This window comes from Megalops cyprinoides, chromosome 24 (assembly GCF_013368585.1).
Source record: "Megalops cyprinoides isolate fMegCyp1 chromosome 24, fMegCyp1.pri, whole genome shotgun sequence".
In the NCBI taxonomy this organism is placed as follows: Eukaryota; Metazoa; Chordata; class Actinopteri; order Elopiformes; family Megalopidae; genus Megalops; species Megalops cyprinoides.
The window spans coordinates 12,003,602-12,027,203 of NC_050606.1; the positions used below are offsets into that span (position 1 = coordinate 12,003,602).

General features: G+C 45.1%; 1 protein-coding gene across 10 annotated transcripts in view; it reads left to right on the forward strand.

The window, feature by feature from the left end:
* The window catches only part of obscnb (obscurin, cytoskeletal calmodulin and titin-interacting RhoGEF b), a 93,500-nt gene that overhangs the window by 60,488 nt on the left and 9,410 nt on the right, over nucleotides 1–23,602 (forward strand). For 8 of the 10 annotated variants that reach the window (XM_036518790.1, XM_036518792.1, XM_036518791.1 and 5 more), the window contains 28 exons: nucleotides 440–706; nucleotides 1,224–1,502; nucleotides 2,604–2,870; nucleotides 4,193–4,462; nucleotides 7,085–7,351; nucleotides 7,856–8,131; nucleotides 8,753–9,025; nucleotides 9,481–9,771; nucleotides 10,617–10,886; nucleotides 11,124–12,287; nucleotides 12,824–13,105; nucleotides 13,531–13,612; nucleotides 13,846–13,967; nucleotides 14,332–14,529; nucleotides 14,824–14,865; nucleotides 15,097–15,195; nucleotides 15,661–15,879; nucleotides 16,304–16,355; nucleotides 16,515–16,564; nucleotides 16,722–16,829; nucleotides 19,491–19,630; nucleotides 20,282–20,482; nucleotides 20,964–21,040; nucleotides 21,267–21,440; nucleotides 21,677–21,836; nucleotides 22,133–22,249; nucleotides 22,773–22,937; nucleotides 23,353–23,511. In XM_036518790.1, the coding sequence (XP_036374683.1) occupies nucleotides 440–706; nucleotides 1,224–1,502; nucleotides 2,604–2,870; nucleotides 4,193–4,462; nucleotides 7,085–7,351; nucleotides 7,856–8,131; nucleotides 8,753–9,025; nucleotides 9,481–9,771; nucleotides 10,617–10,886; nucleotides 11,124–12,287; nucleotides 12,824–13,105; nucleotides 13,531–13,612; nucleotides 13,846–13,967; nucleotides 14,332–14,529; nucleotides 14,824–14,865; nucleotides 15,097–15,195; nucleotides 15,661–15,879; nucleotides 16,304–16,355; nucleotides 16,515–16,564; nucleotides 16,722–16,829; nucleotides 19,491–19,630; nucleotides 20,282–20,482; nucleotides 20,964–21,040; nucleotides 21,267–21,440; nucleotides 21,677–21,836; nucleotides 22,133–22,249; nucleotides 22,773–22,937; nucleotides 23,353–23,511 (6,071 nt within the window). The remainder of the gene's footprint in view (nucleotides 1–439; nucleotides 707–1,223; nucleotides 1,503–2,603; nucleotides 2,871–4,192; nucleotides 4,463–7,084; nucleotides 7,352–7,855; nucleotides 8,132–8,752; nucleotides 9,026–9,480; nucleotides 9,772–10,616; nucleotides 10,887–11,123; nucleotides 12,288–12,823; nucleotides 13,106–13,530; nucleotides 13,613–13,845; nucleotides 13,968–14,331; nucleotides 14,530–14,823; nucleotides 14,866–15,096; nucleotides 15,196–15,660; nucleotides 15,880–16,303; nucleotides 16,356–16,514; nucleotides 16,565–16,721; nucleotides 16,830–19,490; nucleotides 19,631–20,281; nucleotides 20,483–20,963; nucleotides 21,041–21,266; nucleotides 21,441–21,676; nucleotides 21,837–22,132; nucleotides 22,250–22,772; nucleotides 22,938–23,352; nucleotides 23,512–23,602) is intronic. The other 2 variants (XM_036518796.1, XM_036518797.1) reach the window with 2 other exon arrangements.

The following is a 23,602-nucleotide window of genomic DNA, read 5'->3' on the forward strand; positions in this document are numbered from 1 at the left end:
GATCTAAAAGGTGATCTAGAAGTCGTCTGAAGGAAATAGAAATACGTTTACGATGTGTGCTGCAATTTAGTTGCTGGAAACATACTGACTATGACAGAAAGCATAATGAAACATTGATAGAGGTGGGAAGTCGGAACGCATCAAGTAATCCCATATGCTGAAATAACTGTTACTTGCGTCTTTGGATTTTATTAAGGGTGTCAAACATGGATGGCGTTGGTTTAGCAACTCACAAACTGTGTATTCTCTGTTGTCTGTCCCAATAATAGTGATTTGTGACTGTTGTCGTGATGAGCGACGCATGGAGATTTCTCCTGGGTTCCATGATAATTCCGCTGCTATAAAGGGTGCCATTCCCGACATGCAGGCGCCTGTGGCGCCGGTCACTCAGGTGTCTACAGCTAAAAAGATGTTCCCTTTCACTCTATCCCACCAACAGCCCCCTTGGTGGTGTTCCAGAAGGACCTGGAGGGCCAGGAGGCCAAAGAGGGAGAGGACGTCACGCTACGGTGCGAGACCTCCAGGCCCAACGCCACCGTCACCTGGAGGAAGGGCTCCAAAGTGCTCTCCGAGGGGGGGAAGTACTCCATACAGCAGCAAGGCTGCGAGCACACCCTGGTCATCCACAAGCTGAGGCCAGAGGACACCGGTGACTACACCTGTGACACGGGGACCAGCACAAGCACAGCCACCCTGACCGTCAAAGGTAACCCTGCCAATTCAGCGGCTCTGTGCACATCCGTTTGTACTTTAACATGGTGTTTATTTCGCAACGAATGGGCCAACGGGCTAACTCTTTCTGGCAATGCACATGCAGGGGAGACGAAGTAGGAAAACTGTGTATGTATAAACAAAAATAGGTATAGCCTACCTAGTGCTAGCAGAAAGGTATAGCCTACCTAGTGCTAGCAGAGTTATGAAGCTGCATGTGCAGTGTATGTGTATGAAGGAAAAGACTGGAAATTCAGCATGAGTAGAAGCAGTGTCTTGAGCATTAACTGACGTTGTTCTCTTGGCATTTTGCATAAGCTTTAGGAATTTAGAAGACTCGCCCCTTGAAGTACTGCGTGTACTGCATTCTTAACTCTTTATCTGCCTCAGCCATACTTGCATATGGTGCTCTTGCTCTTAGCGCTTGCCGCTCAAGCCCTCCTCAGAAAAGCCCCAGTGTTACCTGGGTAACGTGTGGTGGGTCTCGCTCCGACGCCCCTCTCCCCCTGCAGAGCACGTGCGGATCTTGGCGGGCCTGCGGGACGTCACCATGACGACGGGGGAGGACGCCTGCTTCGAGTGCAGGCTGTCCCAGCCCGGGGTGACGGACGTGGAGTGGTGGCTGGACACCAACCTCCTGCAGAACAACGACCTGAACCAGATGAGCTGCCAGGGGTACCAGCACCGCCTGGTGCTCAAGATGGTCACGCCCGACGAGTCGGGCACCGTGTCCTTTGTGGTGGGCGGCGAGACCAGCACCGCCCGCCTGCGGGTGCTGGATAAGGCCAAAGGTAGATGGCGAGGATGGCGAGAAGCCTCTCTCTCCATCGCAAGCGCTTCCTCTCCCTGCATCTTCGCCTTCCCTCGCTAGGAAGACGCTGTGTGCCACCACCGATCTCAGCTTGCCTAGCTCAGCTTCCCCTCCCCCACCCCCTGCTTCTGTCATGTGCCACTTCATTTCATAAACAGAGTGGTCACTCAGATGGAGCAATCAAAAAATCCAAAAATAAAGAACAATCGTTGAGTGCAAAGTACGTTAATTATTGAGAGCCAGGCTCTTGTGGCTCTCCATATTCAGCTCAGTAAAAAGGCACTTGAACAACTTCTCTTGTTTTGTTTGAGATTTTTCTCTTCATTTCACCTCACCAGCTGCAGCGGCTTCATCACCTTAAGTGATGAAAATGCTTTTGCTTCTCTTTAAGGCTGCCACAGCAGTCTTACATACTTCAGCCTTTTTCTGAAATTCTCAGAAAAAGGGATAAACATCATATATAGCTTCATAATTTTATTTATTTGCTTATATTTGTATATAATGTAAAATTCAGTTGTTAGATTCAGTAGTTTCAAGTATTACATTTGAAGCTGAAAGAAGCACCTGTCAGGAAGAATACCCTGGTACACCCTCATCAGGTGTGAGGCTGGGTTTAGGCCAGTATTCAATGGCCTCAGGACACATCGGGTGATACAGCCACCCTGTCCTGCAGAACCTCTGACCTCAGCATCCCCGTTAAGTGGTGGTGAGACAGCTGTGTTGGGGAGGTAGAAGAGGTGCACACAGAAACTCCACCGACTCCACCAGCCACATTCCAGAGTGGAATAGGGGATGGAATGTCCTTTTCCCCTGTCACATGGGACGTACAGTTGAGGAAACCTATGGCTGTGGAAGGTAGAGAGAGACAACAGAAGGGGTCCAACTTGAAAGGTCTAGAGGAGTAGAGCAGAAGATCAGAGGCGTTCCACTGCAAAGTCAGTGTTGCTGAAACCACAGAAAAATCTTGGTCTTCAATTGCAATTGGCTTCAATTGGCTATTCAGGCATGCGCCATGATGCCTGTGTTGTTCTTTTTTACCGCGGGGTCCTGACATCTCTCTCTCTTCCCACCTGTTTTCCAGAGCCTCCCATATTCTTCCAGCAGGAGCTGTCAAACCAAGAGGCTGAGGAGGGGGACAGTGTTATCCTGCGCTGTGAGCTCTCTAAACCCGGAGATTCGGTGGAGTGGAGGAAGGGAGGAGTGGTGCTGCAGCCCAGCAGAAAGTATGAAATGAAACAGGAGGGGTGTGTGCTGGAGCTGTGGATTCGCGACCTGGAGCCCGAGGATAATGGCTACTATACCTGCGATGTAGGAGAACAGTTGACCACAGCCTCTGTGACGGTGCAAGGTAACTCAAACCACTTGGGGGCCTCTTTAGGTGGTCTAGTGGAATGGTGATCAGCACTAAATGACTCAGAATACATTTTTTTGTCATTGTTTACCAGCAGACCCAAAAGAGCTGCATGAGTCCAAATGCACACATGGGCACACACACCAAAATGGCTGGCCCTCCAGATTTAAGCAGTGTAGAACCCATTCATAAACCTTTAGAACCTGTATACCCTGTATATGAGACAGTGTATTATATATCATATTATAAAGAATTGATATTCCAAAAAAGGCCATCCGCAAATCCTGTTATACACCTTGATAAACTCTCTCAAGTATATGTATGGGTATGTGAGACAGTGAACAAACAGTAAATGATTGTAATGTGTGATAGGATGTGTGTGTGTGAGACAGAGAGAGAGAGAGAGAGAGAGAGAGAGAGAGAGGGAGAGAGAAAGGCCATCTAGTTATAAAGAATCTTATCCTTAACTTTGAATACAAAGTTAAAACATTTTCTATTCTCGAACAACTGTTTACTGTTATTAACTTCAGCAATCTCACAAACGTGTGTGTGCTCCTCAGGAGTTCATGATATGACAAATGTTATGCTTCTTTACAGTTGTTATTCACAATTACAAAGAAGAGAGGGTGCAAAGCAAATATTACAAACCTGCCCCCCCACCTAGGATAATGATGAACTGGTGCTCTTAGAATTGGTGCAGTTAGTGGTGTTATCATTGACAGCATCACATGATGAATTGCAAATGGTGCCATAGTTTAGAAGAATCTGATAGAACTACCAGATGCCAGAAATTGTAAGGTTTCCCCTTGTAACATTGGTTGTGAGATACTTTCAGTCTGTGCATTAGCTGTTAATGTACATTTAAAGAAGCCAAAGCACTGCTACCAGCTACACTTGTATTTGAGTACAGCATATGCCTTTCTGTGGTGTGCAGTCAGGCTTTTTTTGTGACATGTCGCATCTTATGGCCAGTTGACAGCAGCTTGTAATGGTTAGGATATCTCAGAATATACTTTATAACAAAATACAATCACACATTCTATACACTTGCCTCTTTGATCCAACTTCACACTCTAGTGACAAAAGGTTATAATGGCACCCTTATGCATGCAGACAGGTGCAGACACATACAGAGAAATGTACAACCAAAGTCAGTAGGAAAGTGAGAGTGATAAAAGGGTTTGCAGGGAGAGAAAGGGTGTGGAAAAGGGACAGAAAGAAGACACTCGTGAGAAAGAAGAAGGGAGAGGGCACGTTTCTGGCCATCAGTGAGATGGCTCTCCATGGCTGAGGCCTGGTCTCTCTGCATTGCCCCACAGAAGGAGAGGTGCGGATAGTGTCTGGGTTAAAGAACACGGATGTCTTTATTGGGGAGCAGGCCACGTTCTCCTGCCAGCTGTCCCGCAGGGTCAAGCGGGCGCAGTGGTGGCTGGACGGCACAGCCCTGCAGCAGAGCGCCTTCAGCGAGATCGGGGTTCAGGAGGGCAACGTCCACACGCTCTGCCTAAAGAACCTGGCCCACGACGACTCGGGAACGGTCACTTTCAAAGCCGGGAGTCTGGTGTCCACTGCCAAGCTCTTAGTCAAAGGTACCGTGGAGAAGGAGAGAGGGAGGAGAGCAAGGAATGCAGTAGGGCAGCTCAGGTTAACCCTTTCCCCTGGGCCCAGTTTCAAAGTGAACATGTACACTGATTCATTTGGCAGACACAAATCCTGAGAAACTCACAAAAATACAGTCAATAGGTTCAGCCAGGTAGCTGTATTGATACTGAATCAGTAGCGGCATATAGTGCCATCAAACATAGTTATGCGCTATTTAGGTTTAATCATGATTCATAAATTACAGTTGGTTTGGCTTTTAGAAATATTTAGCACTTTTAATTAAACTAAAATGTGACTTCCTAAAAGCTGCACTGATTCTAATAATGACATCAGGACAGAAATGCATTACTCCAGGTCAACGTTAAAACTGTTAATAGTTTCTAACTGGTTTTGATGTTTCTAGGCTGATAATTGATAGGCTGAGAGTCAGTGAGTGGTTCACTTAATGTTTAAGTGAACATCAGGCAATATAGATTTGGAGGGCCCTACAGGATCTGGTTGAAATTTTGCCAGTGTCCTGTCTCAGAAGGGTTAATAGCTCTCCATGGTGATGAGTTTCAGTAGACTCGAGGTCTGGGCAGCTAATAATATTCTGTGCCTCTTTTATGCATGAGTGGATTGGTTAGTTATATCATTTTAACCAAAAAAACATACAAACATGGTTCATGCTGTATGCTTCTATCCACTGTGGATACAAACATACATGTACAAGTTCGAGCAACACGGTAAGGTGGCTCCCGCCCGCTAGATATTTCACACATGGCTCTACATTGTAAACTGGCCTTGATCTGATAACTGGCACAGCCATGTGGGGCAATTTTTGGTTAAAACAAACCCAACAGAAAGCATGATACTAATACAAAACCAATATCCAACCGATATGTGGGTTGTTTTTGGCCCACCCCAAAATTAAAAAGTTTTTTTTTTTTTTTGTATACAAACTAATAATATTAATTTCATCAATTCAGGCCAACAGCCTCATCTTTCTAATCTTTTTTTGAAATCTCAAATGAGAGTTATATTTCTAATGCAGATTACCTTGGTCATCGTGCAGTAAAAGTAAGAAATAAATAGTGAGTGCATGGAGAGAGTATTATTTCTTATTTTCTCATATTAAGATTCTCTTACATTTAAAAAAATCATGATAATGACCCTATAGCTGTCATATATAGCTGCTTTTATGTATGTTTTTTATTTCAAGAAGTGTTACTTTTTTAAAAAATAAGTCATTTTATTTAAGAAAAATGAGACAAGTATGTATGTATACAAGTATGTATATGTATGAGTTTTATCATACAGTAAAAAACACAAAATCAGTCATATGGATTGATCGTGTATGATAAAGAACCAGTCACATATTTGTGTAATTATGTTGTGTAATTATGTAATTATGATAATGTTTGAGGAAAAAATTGCCATGTGAAAGCAAAACAATGACAACAAAGCATCTGATATGGTTTTTCATTAGATTTTTTATGTTGTGTTGATGAAATAATTACACTTTGGTCCACCGTTGGCAAGGGACTATTGTGATTATCTGCAGAAGGGCCATTTGGACCCGTATAAGAGCTTTTCTATCTAGAACTAATTGCATTCATGCTAATGAGACAAAGGCATTCTTTTTTAGTTTTATATGGGTTTCTTTAAGAACCACGGATAATACATACCATGAGTGCAATTAATCTAGGATCTAAAGGGGTGTTAAAACCACATAGAATCAATGGTAATACATTGTTGGTAAGTTGCAGTATATGCTCATGTTATCATCCATAGAGTGGGGTTGATTGATAATTGCACTGGTAAATTGGTAATAATGATTTGTGACATAGGCATTTGATTGGATTTGTGGAATATGGTTTGTGCAATTACTGTATATTGAAACAATGGTCCAGTTTGAACGGAAAAACCAGTCAGTATAATTAGAAAGAGGCTGAGTGCGTGCGCAGGAAGGAAAGCCCGTGACGTGTTGCTCCAAATCTTGACTCCTCCACCCACCTGCACCGGCCAGCTCCACCTCCACGCTCACTCTCACCTCTGGTCCTCCAGCCTGCAAGCACTAAAAGCTTGCTAAATCCTCCACCCCTCTGACACCAGCCTTGGTATGCATCTGCACCCCCCCCCCCCCCACCCCTCCAACCCCCTCCCTCACCTCCTCCCATTCGCTTATGGCACTTGTGGTGTGTGGGCACTACTAAGGCAGTAGCTATGGGACACATTGAAGTAGACCAGGTTTTTCTGACTCTACTAGGGAAAAAATGAAGTTGAGTGTCACACGTTTGTGAAGACAATTTACTGTTTCTCTTATTGGCTCACCATAATTTATCTGTAGGTGAAGGACACTTGAAGGTGTTTCCTCAAGGGAGAGTCTGGCTGATTACTCAACCAACTGCTAACAGCAGAAATTCATGCTTTCTAGAATGGCGCCCTCAAATGTGTGAGCATGGTCTATGTAAAGAAGGAGAAAGAAAACCCTACCCCAACGTGTCCCAGGCGTTTGAAACCAATCGAGTCACCCTATTTGGGGACTGGCTGCCTAAGGGTCAGCCGGTACAGTGCATGTCCTGACCCCCATGTCCCCCACCCCCTCCCAAAAAAAAAAAACCCTTTAGATCCCACAGTAGAGGTTGTCAGCACCATGGAGGACCTGCGGGTGGTGGAGGACCAGCCGGCCGAGTTCATCTGCCAGTACTCGCGGCCGGTGAAGGCAGTGTGGAAGAGGAACGGGCAGCCGGTACAGGCGGACGGCAAGCGTGTGGTGGAGGAGCAGGACTGGAACGTGGCCCGGCTGTACATCAGCCGCGTGGCCGCTGAGGACAGCGGAACGTACTCCTGCGAGGCGGAGGGCACCTGTGTGGTCGCCCTCCTGGAGGTGCAAGGTGAGCACCCAGGTGTACCCTGTCTTCGGGCCTAGTCACCTTAACCACGCTCCAACTGGGGCGTAGCTCAGGCCAGGTGACTTTGACGAACTAAGGTGGGTCCTCTCAGCTAGTCTGCTGATCTTTCTTGTCAACAGGGCAGGTCCAAAAGGTAACATTTTCAGAAGGCTTCATTCATAGATTTTGACAGTCAGCTCAGTTATGATAGGAATAGGAATAGAATGGATCTGCGGATGAGCTCATTTGAGATACTTCTGTTCTAGCAATATGCCAGCCATGACACCTCCAAAAGTGTGTGTGTGTCCTTGTGTGTATTTAGTGGCCATGTTAGCTTTTTGATTTCATCAACTCCACCATAAATTTCACACAATTTCAAGGGCTAAAGAGGAGAAAAACCAATGCTCAAAGAAAGAGAGAATTCATATTTGGGTCTTAGTCCTTTTTACCCAGAATCAGAGGTCTGACTGTCATCACATGCTATTCAGTGTTACTTCCCTCCCACAGCCAAGCCCATCGATATCGTCCAGGGGCTAGAAAACGTGGAGACCTTCGACGGTGGGGAGGCGCTGTTTGAGTGCTCCCTGTCCCGACCGGAGACCCAGGACTGCCACTGGCTCGTCAATGACCGGCCCGTGCAGGAGTCGGCCAACGTGGAGATCGTGTCCTTCGAGAGCGGCCGCCGCCACCTCCTCCTGATGAAGGACCTGCATGTCGGAGACAGCTGTAGTGTCACCTTCCTGGCCGGCACTGCGGTCACCTCCGCCTTCCTGACCGTCAAAGGTGCGGTACACCTGTCAGCTCAGGTTACCTCAGTATACCTGTTACATCAGGTTTTAGAAAGTATGTTAACTGTCTAATATGCAGTAGAACTGACTAAAGAGTTTCACAGCTGCCAGTGAAGACTTTCACTGTGAACACAAGCCTTTCTTATTTTTCATGTAAAATATTCAGGGCATACAGACTTGTAGACTGTGTTGTAAATTTTCCGTTGATTCAAAACGAATGATTAGAAATTGGGCTTATTCTCACAGCAAGGTTGGGGCATGTGTTTAAGAAAGTGTAAAAATAAGACATTGTAATCAACTTGCAGTCTTATTTCTGTATAAAAAAGCTGCTACCATTTGTCTATTGTTGTAATCATAGTCAATCACTGTTCAGGTATCAGTGATTGTTGTAGTGTGAGATATCTTGAGAAGTCTTTTATGCCACTGAAGTAAAATCGTGACATATAAAAAAATATAAAAATGTGAGCTACAATTCGTCTAACAATTGGAAACATCAATAAATATATTCAGTATATTCTTGTTGAATAATCCTTTACAGAGACCATTCCTTCTTTAAGCACATTTAGACCATGATGGTCCACAGTGCATATTAACCCTGCAGGCGCTGTGTCCGCAGGCTGGCAGCTGAACGTGGTGAAGCACTTGGAGGATAAGGAGGCCTCCGTGGGCGAGCGGGTGGAGTTCAGCTGCGCGCTGAGCGAGCCGGTGCCCGAGAGCGAGGTCGCCTGGTACGCCAACGGCGCCGAGCTCCGCCGCGGCGACGGCTGGAGCATGCAGGTGGACGGCCGCGTGTACCGACTCATTCTGGAGCAGGTCCGCCCCCAGCCTCCCCTGGAGATCACCTTCGCCGCCCGCGACGCCATCTCCATGGCCAAGCTCACGGTCCTTGGTAAGCAGCTCCTCTGCATCCGTTACATTCTGTGTTTCTTAGAGCTTTGGTAGTTTGTTACATGAGTTTGACTGCATTAGAAATATTTTATGTAGAATGCAGAACCACTTCCAGAATCATTCAATATTAGGGAAGAACCATATCTGTATCCATATCCGTATTTATGATAAATAACATTTAACCCATGTAACCTGGAGGACCTAATGTCGATGAGAGAACATTTCTCTTAAGGAATGATTTAACCATAATCTTAAGAAATACTACAGTTAGAGTAGTATTCTTGAATACATGAAATACATGGGTAGTTCTGACTGTCATTACCACCACCACCTAAGCCCATGATGCCATGCAGAAAAGAGCATTTGCCTCAACATAAAAGCTGCTCAGAAGGGTTATTTTTCCGTGCTAATTTTCATGTTTGCATTGCCTCACCCATACTAACCCTTCCCCCGCAGGTCTTCCTGACCCGCCCGAAGACCTCGAGCTGGTGAGCAAGAGCGACAAATCTGTGACGCTGTCTTGGTTCACGCCCCTGAATGATGGGGGCAGCCCCATCCTGGGCTACCGGGTGGAGATGCGCCTGGCCGACAGCGCCCTCTGGCTGCCGTGCCACACCGAGCCCATCTGCAGCACGGAGTTTGTGGTGGACAACCTCATCCCCGGGACGGGGTACAGGTTCCGCGTGGCAGCGCTAAACCGAGTGGGCATCGGGGAGCCCGTCCACCTGCCGCAAGCTGTACAGCTAGGTGAGAGCGCCCCACCTGCGCTGCGTTGGTACCGCATCCGGAATGCATGAACTGTGTACCTGAGCTCAGTTAAGGCTCAGTCACATCAGTGCTTACCCACAATTCATCTGTAACCGCTGGCTTGTGTGGCTGAGCTCTGTTGGCTTCTTTAGAAATGTCTGCATGTGCAACAAAGATGCATTTAAGTCTCTTGATGAATATCTGTTATATCTCTGGTTGTGAAACACATAAAAATCCAATACCGTTGATCTCATTTTCGTAATTAACATCCATGGTTGCCTGCTTTTCTTGCTTGCATACCTGGAACAATCCTTAACAACTGTAGTTCACTGTGTCTGCCAGCATTCTTGTTCTTATCAATAATTTTCACTGTTTTCTCCTCGTTAACTATTTGTTTGCAGAACGGTGGTTTTTTTAGAATCTAACTTCTCATTGATTACGCACGTGCACAAAGAAACCCTATCAAATAAATGATTCATGAATCAGAGAGGTGTGGGGACTCAGAGACTCAAATTATTTGTACATGTATTTTCTTAAATTACACTGATAACTGTGGGTCATTTTGTTGTCTTCCATAGTAGTCATAAGGTGTTGCAGAATGTGTTAGGATTCTGTGGGAAAGGGAATTTCCAATTAGTCTAGCACTGCAAAACTTGAAACGTATAATTATGTTTCTCAACAGTAAAAGCAGTAGCAGGGTATTATAGAAGGTTAACGTTTCTTTTTTTTTTCTCTCTATAATTACTAAGTATTTTGTTGTGCTGTGAATTGTAGCATGTAGTAAAATGCATTGAATGAAACAGTTTGTTCCTACAGCCTTGCTCTAAATCTTGAACGTTCCACAGAAGCACCAGTGAAAGTGACAGAGCAGCTGTCCAGCCCACCACCAGAAGAGGGCAAGTCAGCTCGAATGGAGTGCCAGCTCTCCAGCGAGGGCACCCAGGTCACCTGGCTTAAGGACAACAAGGAGCTGGAGCTGGGTACAAAGTACCAGTCAGTGACAGAGGGGACGAAGCAGGTGCTGCTCATCTCAGACTTCCAGTCCAGCGACCAGGGAGTTTACACATGCGTGGCCTCAGAAGAAGCCGAGACCTCCCTCAACCTCTACCTGGAAGGTACCATCCCTGAACGCTGGCACTTATTTGATGATTTCAAAGCAAGCATGATTACAGGTTCAAGTTTTAGTGTGCACAGCTGGATGTTTTTACTGAAGCAATTCAGTTTAAGAATATTGCTTATCTCATCTGCTGCTCCAGCAGACCGAACATTGTGCTTGTGAGTGTATTAGACGTAGTTAGCAGATGGAAAGATGCTTTGAACAGAAGTGAACTGTTCCTTGTTGTTGAATGCAGGTGCTGAGGTTTCTCAGGCAGGGGTAGGCACAGAAGAGGAGGGAGGCCAGCCCAGCCTGCCCCCTGAAGCTGCCTCAGAGGGAGACGTGCACCTCCTCTGGGAGGTGATGGCCAAGAAACGCCGCATGAGCCGGGAGCCCACCCTGGACTCCATTTCCGAGCTGCCTGAAGAAGACGGCAAGGAGTCAAAGGAGGCTGCAAAGGAGAAGGAGCTAGAGAAGGTGGAGGTGGAGGCCTCCCTGGTGGACTACCTCAAAATCAGCAGCAAGTCAACTGTCACTGGCAGCCAGATTGTCTCTGAGAAATTGCAAGTGACAAAGGAGATACAGCAGACAGCCGCCGAGCCCCCAGCCACGGAAATCACCAAGGATGATGATTCCGAGATGATGGAGGCGGCCATCAAGATCCAGGCCGCCTTCAAGGGCTACAAGGCCCGCAAGGACCTACGGCCGGTCTTCAAGGAAGTCTTCAAGGAACAGACCAAGGAGCCCAGCGGCACCATCCACCTGGAGTGCGTGATGGTGGGCAAACCCGACAAGGTGCGCTGGCTGAAGGACGGCGAGCCCCTGACGGACGGCAAGCACCACCACATCGACATCTACAACGACGGCACCTGCTCCCTGGTCATCACCGGCGTCACCACCAAGGACACGGGCGTCTACACCTGCGAGGCGACCAACAAGTTTGGCGTGGCTGTGCACAGCGCCAAGGTGACGGTGGGCAGCCTGCGGGAGTCATCGGGCCGGCGCCCCCTGCAGCTGCCTTACGGCTACAGCGCCGACAGCGAGCCAGAGAGCTCGTCTGGCAGTGAGATAGACGAGTCGCTGCGGCAGGCCAGCAAGAGGCTGCGGCGCCTCCTGCGAACCCGCCTGCCGCCGGACGTGGAGGAGGAGCCCTTCCTGAGCGCTGACGAGGGCGACCTGCCGCCCCCGGACCCCCACTCGTACCGCGAGGACGACAAGTACATCTACATCCGCTTTGACACCCTCGCCGAGGCCCAGACGGCCTCGCAGCGCTTCCAGGACATGTTCACCGCGCAGGGGGTCCCCATCGAAACCACCATCCTGGAGGGGGGCCCGCGTAAGGTGGAGCTGCGCATCATGAAGATGACCTCCACTCAGACTGAGGAGAAGCAGCTGCCCGCCTTCATGACGGGAGCTCCAGGTATGCCGCCCCCTACTGTCCAAGTCAAAAACCACACAAACTGGCCTTATTGTCTGTATGTCATGTATAAGCAAGAGGGCCCTGGCTCTTATTGGGCCTATTTCATGACTATTTTCCAACACACTGCTTTGCAAAATGGAACTGGACGTAGGTTCATTTGAGTGTGGCTAATTTTTGAGGATACATACTGTATGTTCTCAGACAGCCTAAATGTTATCTTAGAAGACTGATATGCAATCTTAGGCCGTCTGATCCAAAAACTGCGGAGAAATCCTACCCCTGAAAATCAATTTTAGAACAGAAACCATCTCTTACTGTATAACTGTGTTACTACAGAACTTGGATTGCTGTAAAGTTAAGGTTATGCAAAGGCATTCAGTCAGGCATTCTCTCCTCTGGTAAAGCATACTGACCATAAAATAAGCACAAGATTGTTCCTGAAATTGGTGATCAGTAAGACTGAAATGACTGAGCAGTACACAGGCAGAACTGATGATTGATATCTCTCCCTGCTCGATTCCTTACTTCAACCACAGCGGCCCCGGTCTTCCTCACCGAGCTGCACAGCCAGGACGTGCCGGACGGTTACCCGGTCAGCTTTGACTGTGTGGTCATCGGCAAGCCCCCGCCAACTGTGCGCTGGTTCAAGGACGGCAAGCTGATCGAGGAGAACGACCACTACATGATCAACGAGGACCAGGAGGGCTGTCACCAGCTCATCATCACCGCCGTACTGCCCTCTGACATGGGCGTGTACCGCTGCATGGCTGAGAACAGCAGCGGCATCGCCTCCACCAAGGCCGAGCTCAGGGTGGACGGTGAGTGCCCCACCCCCAGCTCTGAAGCTCCGTCCCATAGTGTTGCTTTAGCTGTCAGGAGTGGCCCTAACATTACGTTCTAATTCATGCTTTGTGTTTTAAAGGATACAAAGGACTTTTTCCGATGAATATACACTGAAGCATCACTTTTTTTTTCGTAACGTTATACACCAGTATTTAATAACACCTTCACTTCAGGTCATGTTCCGCTTCAGCACTGTGTGATTTTCTGGTTTCAGAATGCTTCATTGGCCCGTATGGGACTTTTGTATGCTTTGTCAGCACTTCTCAGAATTACACTGTGTGTTGCTCCCAACAGGCTGTGTTTCTCTGCAAACCTCTGAAGGCTCTGCTCATGATCAGATGAGAACAGCTGCAGTAAACTCTATCAGATGAGTGTATTAATAAGGTCTCTCTCTTTGCAGTGTCCTGCAGCTCAGACTATGACACTGCGGCTGATGCCACAGAGACTTCCTCTTACATCAGCGCCAAAGGATACATGTCCAGGTGAGACCACTGTGCTCTGTCTGGCATTAATGCTATTTCTCCCCTGTTTTTCCTCCAGGCTGTAAAGTGTTGAGTAACCCCAGATACAGAACAGAAACAACAGTAACTCATGAAGGTGTCTGTCAGAAAAGCTAGACTGACTGTACGGTGGTAGGTCTTGAGTTAATCTGAAAGTTAATCTGAAATGTAGGCATTGCTAGGTACAGCTGAAGAACAGAACATTCTTTCCACAGGGAAACAGAAGCTTTTGAATCTGTGACAGAGGAAGAACAGCTCCCCCAGGTGGTGGATGAGCTGCACGATGTCCATGTCACCCCTGGGGCGCCCCTTGCCAAGATGCAGGTCAAGGTCAAAGGTTAGCGCTGCCCCTGCTCATTGAATAATGCAGGTTGATGCAGAGGGAATGGCTATGGCAGAAAAAAGTATGCATACTTTGTATGGGAAGTAAGGCGCAGTGTAAGTACCCTGCACTCTGTGCCTCTGTGTCTCTGTGTTGAATTGGAAAAGAACATTAAATTATTGGGCCTTTGGGGGTGACTCTTCCTTCACTGTGGCAATGATTTTTCCTTATGAACATTCAGTTGTATACCACCTCTCCCTTAAGCATTTGAGAAACCCTTGAGCAGTGACTCAGTTAGCAATTAGCTGCTCCCTCTAGCCCACTCTCCTGGACTGCAGGTGCATGTTTCCGTGTGACGCTGTTTGTTCACCCCTTCCAGGGTACCCCCGGCCCAGGGTGTATTGGTTCAAAGACGGGCAGCCGTTGCGGCCTTCAGACCGTATCCTGGTGTTGGAGGAGAAGGGCCTGCACAGCCTGGAGATCCTGGAGGTGACGCGGGAGGACATGGGAGAGTACTCCGCCTACATCAGCAACGCTGCCGGCTCCGCCTACTCCTCTGCCAGGCTGCTCGTCCTTGGTGCGTTTACCAGGCCCTTTCCCCTTAGTGCCAGAGAACAACCACTCATCTGGGGTTTTCACTGTGGCCTTGTTATTTATCACATGTTGTTAAATAAACAGTATTCATTGAATAATGAACTTATCCATTGAATTATCTCACTGTCAGTGCAGTGCTCCTGTAGAGGTACCTGTTAGATATCATGCAGTGTGTACACTCTGCAGTGATCTGTTTGATCAGCTCTCTTAATTGCTCTGAACGAACTCAAATCGTAACAAAAACACTGCTATGGTAATGGATGTCCTGTTTCACCAGCTCCCGGAGAGCACCTGCCTGATGAAGCTGGGAAAATCAAAGGTAGGTTTACCACTATTGTTTCAGTCCTAGAGCAGTAAAAGTTTTTTTACTCTTATCTCAATGACTATGTGTAATCAGCACATTTGAACTAGTGCCCTGACATAGTAGATGAAAAACAGTTGCATTTATTTCCACTGCTGAAGGGCTTTAAGGGTGTATTCTAAAGCATGTGTGTAGATTTAATGTTTTAATGTGTAGTCTAAAGCAGACCTAACCATGTTTAATCCAAAGGTGCCAAAGAGCTGCTGGTGCCCCCACGCTTCCTGGAGAGGTTCCCCAACAGGAAAGTGAAGCAGGGAGCCAGCATCACCTTGTCCGTCAAAGTGGAAGGTAACCACGCCTATTGCTTTATTGTGTTTTAATAGGCTGCTTCCTTTTGCTGTACTGTTGAGTGGCATACCTCAGTTCCCGGAATAAAAATGTTCACTGGGCAGCAGTGTAGCATAGTGGTAAGGAGCAGGACTAATAACTGAGAGGTTAGCATTTCCCCACGGGGAACTGCTGTTGTACCCTTGGGCACGATACTTAACTCACAATTGCCTCAGTAAATATCCAGCTCTATAAATGGGTAACATGTAAATAATTGTAACCTATGTAAGTTGCTCTTGATGAGAGTGTCTGCTAAATGCCAATAATGTAATGTAATGTAAAAAAATATTAATGTATTTATTGTATCTAAATTGTGGGTGTTCAATTCCCAGAACAATTGTGCCTGCCAACCAGATAAATATAAATGAATGAGGGCTGGTTTTGCCTGCCTCAGAACCTCAGGTGACCTCTCTGTGTCTCTGACAGGCTCCCCTGTGCCCTTGATCACCTGGCTGAAAGAGGAGTCCCCAGAGGACGTGCTGTGGATCAAATCCGACACGCCGGGCTACAAGGTGGCCGGCTCCGACCGTCAGCACAGCCTCATCCTGATGGACGTGGGCAAGCAGCACACAGGCACCTACACCTGCATTGCCACCAACAAGGGCGGCCAGTCCATCTGCACCGCTCACCTGGAGGTGGATGATGGTAAGAGGCAGGACTTCCTGTGTGATATCCCACAGCCAAGCAAGGGCGCTATGTTTAGATATGCCCACCTATTAGTCTGTTGCATTGACTTAGGAAACTGTTTGCAAACTGAATTGTTTTTTAAAATACATCTTACATCTTAAAATACATTTAAGTGGAAATGGTATATGTATAGCAGTCTTTCAATATGGATGTGTATACATCAACAGTTGTGGTTATGTATGTATGTACTGTATGCATGCCTGTCATTTTCATATAAAGTTTATGTAGTTTGAGGAAATTGGTCTCTTTCCCATGAATTTCCCTGTGAATTACCAGGCCTTGAAAATAAAATCCTTGCCAGTTTTACTTAGGTCTCTAGCCTTCTGCAGTCCAATACATGTAGGTGTGGGTATTGTATGTTTAATTCCTGTTTCTGTTCCAGCCCCTCCGGTAGTGGCCCAAGTAGAGGAACCAAAACCCAAGGCTCCTCAAGAGTGAGTTAACAGGCTTGACCCAATCCAATGAGAGACAATGAAGGATGGAAGCTAAAGAGAATACTATGATGACTGATAAATATTTGAGCTAGTTATACATTTCAGGGTTTTTAATATACAGTATGTTGTATGAAGGATCATGTGTTCTGCATTTGGCAGGGTTCTTGGGATCACTATTAGTCCCCCAGAAGATGAGGCTAAAATATCAGGTGAGTAAGACATGCAGGTTAACAGTGGTTAAATCTGAAGATAGGTTTTTAATGGAAATGCTTCAGTATTTCCTGGATGAATTCTCTCTCTGTCAAAAATCGTTTTATATATCCAGTATTGACCCATCAATTGACCCATCTATTTCACCATTCCTAGAGGAGAGCAAGGCAGCCAGCACCTTTTTGGGCCAAGTAGGTACAGAAGAGTTCCTTATGAAGCTCACCTCCCAGATCACAGAGATGGTATCTGCCAAGATCAGTCAAGGTGAGAGAGATAAGCCATGGAATGTACCATTGAAACTCTTCAAGGGGGAGTGTTGACTGTAGTCATCCCCTACTGGACATATGTTTGGATGGCATTTCCATTTACCTCTCATGTTACATAGAGTGTTGCAGACCCTTAAGCTCATGCATGGCTCTGTTTCAATGGTCCAAAAAACATGTGCCTTTTGCACGTCCAATATAAGCAGTACTCTGGTGTCAGTACCTCTTTATAAATTTATAATCATAGGTAAAACTAGTTAATAATATCAAGAACTTAATTGAATGACTATATGAGTTATGATTTGATGTAGTTATTTTATGTTTATTCAGTTAAAAATATGTTTTAAATTTTATTAACCCTGACAACATGGCAGACTAAGTACATTTTTTACTGATTTTATAAACCTATATCACCCTGTATCATGTTACTATCATGGATAACTGTACAATGTCACCTATTCGTGAAGTGTATTGATGCTGTATGTTAAACGTTTCTTGGAAGCATGCTAATGTTCATTGTGATATGCCATTGTTCTGTGTGTGCTTTGTGTGTGAACTGTTAACCAAGCAAAAAGTGTGCAACTGTCTGTCATGGGCAACACAGAGGGGGGACTGCATGAGATGCATTTGAAACTAGTCATAGTGAACTGGAGAGAGAACTGGCCTCTCGACACATGAAAAGGAAACTAGTTTAGAAAACTAGATTTGGAAAATGTCTCATTAATGTCACCTTGCACATATGCAAAATCGCCTCTTTCGGCTGCTTGACACCATTTGACTGAGAAATTGAGGGGTGCCTCTTACATAACACATGCTAATGTCTGTCTGTCTGATTTGGGTCAACGGCGCCAGCATCTGTCTGGCACTGGGTAGATTCGCATCCCCTCCTTCCCTCTCCCTCATCCCCTCCAACCCTGTCACCAATTCCTTCATTCTCTCATCTCTTCCTTCATCCAACCATCAATCCATCCACTCACATACTCACTCAACCATTCATTTGTTATTCAGACAGCTTTCAGAACGAACAAGTGCTCCAGTGGATGAGGTCATGGCCCAAAGTATCCAGTATGTATCCGCTGTCCATCAAGTCATACTTTCACAATGGCTGAACCTTGTTTCCACAAGACATTGTCAGCCTCGACCTGTCTGTCTGTGGACACATTGCCACACTGTCCTTCTATGCTCTTCTGTCTCCTTCTATACAGTTTATGCTCTGCTTACAATATATATTAAATATAAAATACTGCATTCATTAGAAAATGTATGTATCGCTGGACAGATTAATCATATATTGCAAATTATTGCAAAATATACCTTTATAAATATAAAATGAAATGTGGAATTATTTCATAACAAATTCAGCATCTTTTTTTTACACATATTGGAATATTCTTTACATTTTCGTAGTTTCATACACAGTGCAGTGGCATATAAAAAAGTTTTTCATAAGGATGTTTTGAGAAACATAAGCGCCAGAACCATTGCTATATTGTTCATTAACTTCTGACTCGAAATGAAAAAGAGACAGAGAATATGGCTGGAATATTAAAGATCATGTGTGGCACGCATTCATTTTTGTGCCTATTAAGCTTTAACAGCAGGGGGTCTTGTGGAAACAAGTTACAGCTTTTTGCTATTTAGGTTTCACACTTTCACTTTTTTCACTCGTGATTGATTCGAGGGTAACCGACGGTACATGGAACAGTGTACATGTGACCATTTTCAGCAGGCCAGATCTCTGTTGTGTGATGGTGGTGAGCTGTCAGATAAATTATGTAATTAATGTATCATGTTTAGGTACAAATATATGAATTAGTTTATGCCTTTAAGTAATCAATTTTAATCCAATTTTTTTATTTCATGCACTCTTAACTCTTGTACTAGATGTGCTTTTATGTGTGGCTTCCAGTTTTGTTGCTTCAAATGGTCTATGTCCTGTATAAATGAATTTCTAGCATTTATACTTTATGGATATACGCTCATATTCAGACATGTATGAATTGCAGATGCAGCTGAATATATGGGATATATGTGCTTTATCTTCCTGTGCATGTCACTAGAGCACTAACTGGCCACAAATGCAAAAAGCCTGGTTACTAGAGGTTATTTAAATGAAATGCAATGACCTCTGCATATTAATCTGACGGATGATTATGTCGCCAATGTCTTCCTTTCACAGATTTCCCTTTTACTGTGCGTAGTTTTAAAATTTCTATCCAAACTCTACAGTCAAAATTAAAAGGCCTTTTGTTCACTTTGCTTAAAAGGAAATAATATTTTTGAATTCCCAGCCGGACCAAAGGTCCAAGTTGTTGTCCGAACTGTCTAGAATTGTCGGTGCTATGCTGCAATCTGCTGTCTGAATTTTACCAGTTGTTTGTCTTTGGTACAACAGCCTCTTGACAACAGTCTCTCTTGAAAAGTTATTGTCTGTTATTTAATTTCCACATTTTTCTCCAACAGATCATGGTGAAATTTTTCCTTCTGGAGTGCAGACAGCTTTCTATGCTAGATGCATTAGTGTTCCTCTTGTGTCATGAATAAAGTACTTTAGCCTTCACTTCATTCCCAGCATTAAATAATTGCTGCTGTCTGCATCACCATGCTCTGTGTGGAGCTAAGCTCTTTGTCTCTCTCTCTCTCTGTCTCCTTGACCCTCCAGCTTCTCTACGTGTGCCGGGGGCTGACAGCGATGACGAGACGAAGACTCCCTTGGCCTCACCTCACCACGGACGCTCTCGCCCTGCCTCTCTGATCGTGGACTCCTCATCGGAGTCAGACGATGACGAGTCCAGAGGAGAGGTAGGACCGTATTCTTTCTGTTCTTCCAGCGTCTCCTGAACTTCATGTCAGTCATCTTTAGTTTAGTTCATTTCAGTCAGTCTTTTCCATTGTACTCACTCACTTCCTTGCATTATTATATTCTAATTCTCAGCCAAAAATGTAACACATTATCATAAAGGTCATGAAAGTTATTTTAGGATGAAAAGTATAATTACATTGCTGGTCAGAAATATGTGTTATTACTTTGAATGCTACAAAACCCCTGTCATCACACCATTTGAGTGGCTAAGATAATGATTAATTGACCATCTCAAGTTATATTATTTCTATAAATGATAAAGAAAGAACTAAATCACATTCTAGCATCTTATGTACTGGGTTATCCTTTTAAATTTAAATCCTTTTTCATTTATGGGTTATTTCATCTTATTACAGGTTATTCATAATTAAACCAATATAGAGGCTTTATGAAAAGGGGTCAGTAATTGTATATTATGTTTTTGTATTGCTAAATGAATAACAGAAGAGACGTTAATGATCAATTTCCTATTATTATGTGCAGTATTTTATTATTGTTTTACCTGATTGCTCTTTGATGCATTTATACACATGCAGGCATTACCAGTGTCTCAGTGATGATTGTCCGGTGTATGGATATTCTCTCTGTAGATGTTTGATATCTATGTTGCCACGGCTGACTATAACCCAACCGGAGCCAATGTGGAGACCATAGCTCTCAAGGAAGGGCAGTATGTGGAGGTGCTGGACTCCGCTCATCCCCTCAAGTGGCTGGTCCGCACCAAACCCACCAAAACCACGCCCTCTCGCCAGGGCTGGGTCTCCCCTGCCTACCTCGACAAGAAACTGAAGGTACAAAACTTTCCGAATACCACCAAAGTCATAGTTCAAAAATTCACTACTCTACAACCAGGATGGCAGTTCCTGTTTTTTTAAATGCTGCATATTCCAGACAATGTCATAGTGTCATTTTCTGCTACCCAATAATTTATAGCACCTCGCTAAACTCAACATGATCAGAGAGACGTGGTGCATGCACAAGCATGAACCAAACAACATATACTTAGTCAGAAGCAGTTAACACAGCTAGAGATCCAAACAGTCACACAATTACGTTATTTTTATTTTGCAAATTACTGTGAAATCATTTCAATATGAAATTATAAAAATCAATATTAATTTTAGATTAACTTATATACAGTTGGGATATATATTTAAAAATGACAGCAGAATTTAAGGAGACAAGTAATAAAACTGTTGATTTCTGTGTGAAGGATTATAGGTTATTTTTTTAAACAAATAACTGAATTTTTCTTCCTGCTCCCTGCCACAGTTGTCCCCAGACAGTGCAGAGGTCCCAGAGGTGGGGGTGGAGCAGGTCACTGAGGGTGAATACAAAAGGAGACTGTGGTACGTCCCCAATGGATTTACTGGAACACTGTGCATATGAATGTAAAAGTTCTCACAGATTGGACAATTACCTTCATTTGATGGCACTCAGAGGCTACACACCATTCTGGGGGTGTCCAGAGTCAGAATGTTTGTGGCTTATCCAGTTTTTCAAATGTTAAATGTGTCTTGGAGACTTCTTAAAGATGACTCTGCTGTCATAACTGTCATTATCATCTCTTTTTAGCCAACTGATTCAGGAGCTTATCAGCACTGAGGCAGAGTTTGTGAAGGAAATGGACTTCTTTGTGTCTCACCACCTGAAGCATGTCGAGAGCAGCCCTGACACTCCATCAAACATCAGTGGCCAGAAGGAGGCCATTTTCCGAAATATCGAAGCGATCAAGGCCTTCCATGACAGGTGAGGGTGTCCGTTTGCCTCTTAATTCAGACCCATTCTTCCATATTCCCCTGCTTAGGGTCTTATCACACATTTGTCAGCTCTCCCAAGAACAGCCTGTGCTCTCTATCCTCCTCATTTCATTTCATTCTCATCGTAATTTCAATCAATTTATATGGAAAAATAACTTTGCCAATAGTGTGTGGACGGAAAATACATGTCTTTGACTAAGCCAATCTTTTCATTTTACCCTTCAGCTCCTTGTTCCCAAGTCTGAGAGACTGTGAAACAGATGATGACGTGGCCTTGCAGTTCCTCAGAAACGTGGAGGGCTTTGAGAAGTACCTCCAGTACCTGGTGGGACAGTCCCAGGCTGAGGCAGCCATCAGTGACAAAACTGTCCACCAGTATTTTAAGGTAAGAGCACCAGAGCGGTAGGGATTCAGCTGCTAGGATTTCAGTTTAAAACAAGACTGTTGTATCCTGAAGACTTGCAGTATTCTCTTATTTTCTGTATTTGTGTTTCAGTTCCTATTCCTAACATATTTGTGTAGTCAGGCCTTTTGGTGACAGTGGACAATGAGCAGCCATTTTGTCACTTCAGCATACTGAAGCTTCTCATGGTCAGATGCTACATAGGGACATATGTGTAATTCTTAGTTTTTCATACCCTGCTCATCTTGTTTAACTTTGTCCTTTATCTCTTGCACCAGGAATACACAGAGAAGGAGCTGGCCAATGTTGACCCCTCAGAGGGCCCGGTGCATAGCATCCATGCCTACATACAGAAGCCCCTGGAGAGAATACAGAAGTACAAGGCTTTACTTAAGGTAAGGGAGAGCCAGCTCCATTTCAGAATGCGCTCATATGATAGCAAGCACAATAGACCACTTTAATTCGTCTTCCCTGACCCTAAAGCCATACTGTCACCATTTTGACATTTTTCACCTTTCTGTTTTTTCAGAACACATCTTTTGTCAGACTTTTCCTCTTCATTTCTTGTTTTAAAAAACCAAGCTGAGATGCACATGTAAACATGCTATGAGACTTCAGCAAATGGACCCAAGATGATTAGACTTTGCCCACAGTCACTTAATTTTGTCACTTTTTTAGGGTGTATCATACTGGCCAGAAATAATGCATCAACAATTTTATATTTTACCTGTGAATATTAAACCTGTGAAATAATATATTATAAAAATAAATAATTTGTAAGTGGTATTCTGAACACTTGACATTTTACGTAGCATACACTGTTGAATGCTGACAGCTAGGCCCAAGATGTGGTCTAGACGCATCCATCTGTGATTGGCTAAAATCGCACCCTCTCGCCCGGAATGTGTCCGTGTGCAGGAGCTGATCAGGAATAAAGCGAGGAACGGCCAGAACTGCTGCCTGCTGGAAGAGGCCTACTCCATAGTGTCATCCCTCCCGCAGCGCTCAGAGAACACGCACCACGTCTCTCTGATCGAGAACTACCCTGCCACGCTGATCTCCCTGGGAGAGCCCATCAGACAGGTGACTTGCCAGTGTCTGGCTGCAGTGTCTGAAGACAGTACTATCATTGCATCTCTGGACCATTCTGCAGCTTCCATGTGAAATGGTATCATGATGGGAGTGCAGATTTTTACAGTGTCTGTTACAAAGAGGACTACAATTTTAGGGTGGGAGTTCAACTTCTGATTCTATATTTACTTCAGATGAGCAGATTTATTACTCACGTGTATGAGTACACTTCTATTTTTCAACCTACAGGTTAAGGTTAAATACAGCTAGCCTGTTGTTAGAGCTGATTCTTAAACAGAGTTGAGGAGGTGTTGCAGTTTTTTCTTGGATGGTCTTGGTGTAATTTTGCATGAGAATTTGGAGATGAACCCGATGAGAGTACTGGTAGCAGGGCTGCAAATGGAAATGATTTCCTGTTTTTTATTAGGGGCCTTTCGTTGTGTGGGAGGGGGCCCCCGGAATCAGGACATCCTCCAGGGGGCACCATCGCCACGTCTTCCTGTTCAAGAACTACGTCATCATCTGCAAGCCCAAGAGAGACACCAATACAGAAACCCAGGCCTATACCTTCAAGAACATGATGAAGGTGAGGGTGACACAGACAGGAAGCTGGGTCTAGTGTACTTCTGCCTTTTCGCCCAGTTCACCCTAGCTGACAGTTTGCTGTCCCACCCTAG